Genomic DNA, 5,311 nt, shown 5'->3' with positions numbered 1-5,311 from the left:
ATTATTTATTCGCTTCCCCCAACAAAATCCAACGACTCTATAAGCAAATGATACACACAACCATAAAAAAATAAAAAAATAAAAGGCTTATTTCTATTTGTGTCTTCAAAGTTTTACACACATTCTCTTTTTGCTTCTATATTTTTGAAAATTCTCATTTTAGTAAAAGCTTTGGAGTGGTCTCGTTTAAGATTCTCATTTTAGAAAAAACTTTAGAGTGGTCTCATTTAAGACTTAACTCACCATGTTAGAGTTCTCATAAGACGATAATACCGAATATATCCAAACAGAGAGACCAAATATAGATTAATAGTAATATGATCATAAACAATCTCCAATGTTATACAAAAAGAAAACTTGAATTTTGATCATTATTTATACGTAGACTGGTGCTATTTGCGGAGCTTTAGGACATGATATAAGTGTTAAAATTCTTCTATTACAAGAAAATAAATTTTAAAATTTTCTCAAACAAAAAATCCCTCGATTAACTAAAAATTCAAACCACCATATTGTAAACCTATTTATCTGACGTGGGTTTTTTTTTTTTTTTTAGTTTATTTTGTCATGTAAATTTTAACAAAAAGTGAGATTAATTTAGAATGTGTTTGGAATGTATACTTAAATCATGATTTTTAATTCTGACGTTTGAAATTTAAATTTTTTATAAGAAAAAAATATTGTAACAAAATTAATGATTTAAATTTGAGTATATTAAATAAATATACCCTTAAAATTTATAGTAGTAGTGACTAGTGGTAGTAGTTCTTAAAGATTGAGGGAGCAAAATGAGAGTAAATATAAAGTCCAAGGCACAAATGGAATAATTAGAAGAGAGCGCAGGAACAAGTGCATGAGGCTGTCCTCATGCTAGTTCTTCTCCAAGACTAGTAGTCTTTAATTTTTGTTCATATTTATCCAGTGGAGCCCACACTCATTCTGAGAACCTTCCCTTCGAAGGAACCTAAACTCTCGGTCGGAGCAGGCAGAGAGAGAGAGAGAGAGAGAGAGTGGACCGGAGGCATGGAGCCCGCCATGGATTTGTTTAAGTAACTTCTTGGAGTTTCCTGTGTAATATACATATACATATATATATATATATTATATATTGAGAACTCAAGACAATCTTTCTCTTTTAGACCCAGTCATATTCAGCGAGACCTCAAAAACTTCTTTGTTTCAATCTTTCCGTTGTTTTCCGCACTTTCCTTTTCCTTTCTGATCTCAAATTTTCTTTCTAAAAGAGATTTTTGGAAAGAGAAAAATAGAGACTGATGGAGACTGAGGTTTGTATTCGTTGAATTCACTGAATTTTGAGGTCTAGAGAGAGAAAATTTCGTTTGCCTGTTTGTTTGTTTCTCCGATTTCCACAGAGAGAGAGAGAGAGAGAGTTGACTTTTGATTGTATACTTGTTTAGGTTTCTTATCCGAATTGGGAAAATTGCTCCAGTTTTGTTTCAATTATCCGTGGGAATGAGAATTTGGGTTTAGAGAGAGAGAGAGAGAGAGAGAGAGAGAGAAGGATAATTTTTCTTAATGGTGAGAAGTTTTGGCCTTTGGAAATAGCTCTTTTGGACATGGCCTTGGTGAGTTCTGTGCCTGCAGTTACGCAACACATCGGCCGGATTACGTATCACGACATTTCGGGACTCATGGCTGGCAGTGGCGGGGAGATTGTGGAAGAGCCCACGGAGCGATTGGTCGAAAATACAATATATGTTGCTATCGGGAAAGATGTGAAAGAGAGCAAATCGACTCTGGTATGGGCTCTTCAGAACTCTGGAGGGAAGAAGATTTGCATTCTTCATGTTCATGTGCCTGCCCAAATGATACCCCTCCGTAAGTCTTGCAAACTTGTATCCTTATAGCAATATTTGTTAAATTGGTTGTTTGTTTGTTTGTTTGTATAGGCATGTCTGTACTTTGATTAGTGTTTTCATGTACAAGGTTTTGGGTTTAAGCTTAATCAGTAATGATTAATGATCATTGAATGCTTGGTAAGTTGTTAAGATTGGATTCGAGAGGTTTATTGGACTGCCGTTGACTAACTTGGTTGTGGTAGTGAAATTTGGTTTTTGTGTTGATAAACTGAGAAAGCTGAACTGACCCATGAATTAGATTGAGTTCAAACTTGATGAAGAGAAGGAGATAAGATTAGCCAAATTTACTATACTATTTCGAAAGTCAGGATAGCTAATTGATCCAATATTCTTTTGGTTGGCCTGGGATTTCAAGCTCAGCATATAGTGAATATTCTGAGATCAGCTATTTAGACATCCTTTCTTTTCATGAGTTTGAACCACAATTCCAACTTTTTTGCTAAAGTGTTTTCTTTCACAAAATTTGGATTTCTGCTTATACCTACGAAAAGATCAGGCCCTAGATTTACCCAAGTTGGATAAGTTGTTTGTACTTGCAGTGACCATATTGTCGTTTGTTATTGTCAAATGATGTCTTTAATGTTCAACTCTTTTCTTTTTGTAGTGGGGACAAGGTTTCCAGCAAGCTCACTGAAGGATCAGGAAGTCAGAGCTTACCGAGAAATTGAAAGACAAAACATGAATAAGATTTTAGATGAATATCTTCTTCTTTGTCGTCGGATGGGGGTAATATTTTTGTTGGTGTTTGCTTCTTGGTGTCTGCATCTGAATTGTTTTTTTCTTTTTGGAATGTTTCTTTTCTAAAAACAAGATAACTTACTAGTTTTTCCAAGTAATATAATATGGAGTTATATATTTTGTTTCAGTTATGTGTAATGCTAAATTGCAATGTCAACTGATCATTACAAATTATGCAAATGTAGGTACAGGCAGAGAAACTGTTTATCGAGAAGGATTGTATTGAAAAAGGAATTATTGAACTCATCTCCCAGCACAATATTAGGAAGCTTGTCATGGGAGCAGCAGCAGACAAGTATTATTCGAGGTACAATGCTTCTTATACACCTGCCATCTTGTCAATATCCTGTTTCATATAAACTGTTTAATGCCCTCCGCTATGCTTTCTCGATGCATCAAACAATTTGTCAATTAAATGGTTAGCTAACTTTCCTACAAAGATGAAAAGTGTTTTGACTTTTTTTCCCCTCAATGAAAGACTGTGAGTTGCCACAACCTTTGATTTTTTTTTCTTTTTCTCCCTTGCCTGTGAAATATATAATCTTTTCTTTTTTTTTTTTCAATCTTGTTCCTTTTTTGTTTGTCTGTGATTTAAGACTTTCCTTTATCTGATATCAAGCAATGTCTGTTATAGTGTAAGCGTTACTCGTGTATGTTAAGAAATCTGCTGATTTGTCTCTTTGCTTCATTGAATGGAAAAGTGTGCATGCACCTTCATGTAATGGTTACTTACAACTAGCTTAGCAATGCAGGAAAGTGATGGATCTCAAGTCGAAGAAGGCCATTTTTGTGCGCGAACAAGCACCTGGTTCCTGTCACATAAATTTTACTTGCAAGGGGCACCTTATCCATACCAGGTTTCTTATTATTTGATCTCTTAATCTCTACAATGATGTGAATCGATAAACAAAATTACAATTGTTGATCTATAATGTATCAGGGAATCTACTGTAAATAGTTGCTGGAAAGATTAATCTTTGGTACACTTTTATTTTGACCCTGATCACTAATGCAATCCATAACAATACAGGAGTGGAGATGATATCGAGTTCAGATCTTTATCTGTACAACCAAGCCCAAACACTGAAACTGGACAAATAAACCACTTGAGATCACAATCTGTAAATCTCAGGCAGAACAGTCGGCCCGCACTCACGAGTCCAGCTCAAGAATTATTCCGCAGGGTAAGATCTGCGAATATTGAGAAATCTGGAGGGACTATGACTGATGTTTCTTCTCTAGATGGTACTGAAGGGCTTTCAACTCCTAGAAACAGAACGGATTCAGTAGGGAGTTATGATGAGTGGTATGGATTACCAAGGGGAAGCCCATCTCCAGGTTCAGGTTATTCAACATGCTCTTCCACTCCAATGCTTGATGTAGCTTTGGTTCCATTTGCAAGAAATGAAGGGAGCGAGACTGGATCAGAAATAAGTGCTCTTACTCATTCCAAAGAGGATATTAATCATTCATCCCCTCCAAGTGTATTGGTAAGGTTTAGTTTGGATTTCAGGTTTTAGGAGAAGCTTGTTATTTTCTATCGGACTCTGATTATCCGAGTCCAATTCAGTAACGAAACAATTTCTGGTAGTTTCTAAACATTTATGGTATCTTCCAGGAAGGAAGTATAGATGATACTCTTTATGATCATCTTGAACAATCATTAGCTGAGGCTGAAAATGCAAAGAGAGAAGCATTTCAGGAAGCAGTCAGGCGTGGGAAAGCTGAAAAAGATGCTATTAATGCAATACGCAGGGTAAATTTGTGTCTATTTGAGATTTCTTTGACTACTTTCAATGTGGAGTTTTCTTATTTAACATTCATCTCTAACTTAACCTTTCTTCGCACATAATGCTTGCCCTAGGCATCTTAAGCGAGAACTACTGTTTAAGATAGTTGATGACGATCCCTGCAGAACTGGGGCCATATTACGGACCTTAATGCTTAGCTATCATAATTTCTACATCGTAATCCTATCTCCGGATGCTTTTTTGCCAGTATATCTTACTGATATGACTTATTGAGTAGGGCCTAGGTTCATTGTCTTAAAGCTTTCGAAGTCAGCTATCTTCAATTATCATTTTTGTTGCATGTAATGCCTGCAAGTATAAACTTCTAAAGCTTGAGAAAGAAAGGAAATCTCACTTGTGAATAACTGCATTTACAGGCCAAAGAGTCAGAGATCTTGTATGCCGAGGAGTTGAAACATAGGAAAGATACCGAGGAAGCACTAAGAAGAGAGAGAGAAGAACTCAATAAGATGAAGAAACAACGAGATGAAGTCATGGAAGAACTTCGGGCTGCTCAAAGTCAAAAAACATCACTGGAGAATCAAATTGCAGAGTCTGATAAGATGGTAAAGAACTTGGAGCAGAAGATTATTTCTGCTGTTGACCTACTACAGAGTTACAAAAAAGAACGGGAGGAGTTTCAGATGGAGCGTGATAATGCACTTAGAGAAGCTGAGGAGTTGAGGAGAAAACAAGGAGAGGACACTAGCACACAAATGCCTCAGTTCTTCTCTGAGTTCTCGTGCTCAGAAATTGAAGAAGCAACTGATAACTTTAATCCATCCCTGAAGATTGGAGAAGGAGGATATGGAAGCATTTATAAAGGTCTATTGCGTCATACGCAGGTGGCTATAAAAATGCTACATGCTCATAGCATGCAAGGCCCCTCAGAATTTCAGCAGG

At 36.3% G+C, this 5,311-nt stretch overlaps 1 protein-coding gene across 2 annotated transcripts in view; it reads left to right on the top strand.

Annotated features, from left to right (window-relative positions):
• The first annotated feature begins 950 nt into the window (after nucleotides 1–950).
• LOC21395628 (U-box domain-containing protein 33) overlaps nucleotides 951–5,311 on the top strand; it is a 6,791-nt gene continuing 2,430 nt past the window's right edge. Inside the window, exons 1-8 of one of the 2 annotated variants that reach the window (XM_024168254.1) lie at nucleotides 1,280–1,286; nucleotides 1,419–1,839; nucleotides 2,485–2,606; nucleotides 2,804–2,925; nucleotides 3,371–3,475; nucleotides 3,649–4,108; nucleotides 4,237–4,374; nucleotides 4,786–5,311. In XM_024168254.1, coding sequence (XP_024024022.1) covers nucleotides 1,578–1,839; nucleotides 2,485–2,606; nucleotides 2,804–2,925; nucleotides 3,371–3,475; nucleotides 3,649–4,108; nucleotides 4,237–4,374; nucleotides 4,786–5,311 — 1,735 coding nt within the window. In that variant the 5' untranslated portion in view covers nucleotides 1,280–1,286; nucleotides 1,419–1,577. Of the gene's footprint in view, nucleotides 1,840–2,484; nucleotides 2,607–2,803; nucleotides 2,926–3,370; nucleotides 3,476–3,648; nucleotides 4,109–4,236; nucleotides 4,375–4,785 lie in introns of both variants that reach the window. The other variant, XM_024168250.1, reaches the window with a different exon arrangement.

This window comes from Morus notabilis, unplaced genomic scaffold (assembly GCF_000414095.1).
Source record: "Morus notabilis unplaced genomic scaffold, ASM41409v2 Scaffold577, whole genome shotgun sequence".
NCBI classification, from domain to species: Eukaryota; Viridiplantae; Streptophyta; class Magnoliopsida; order Rosales; family Moraceae; genus Morus; species Morus notabilis.
The sequence above is the reverse complement of the archived record's forward strand: the minus strand, read 5'-3'. Positions and strand labels throughout refer to the sequence as shown.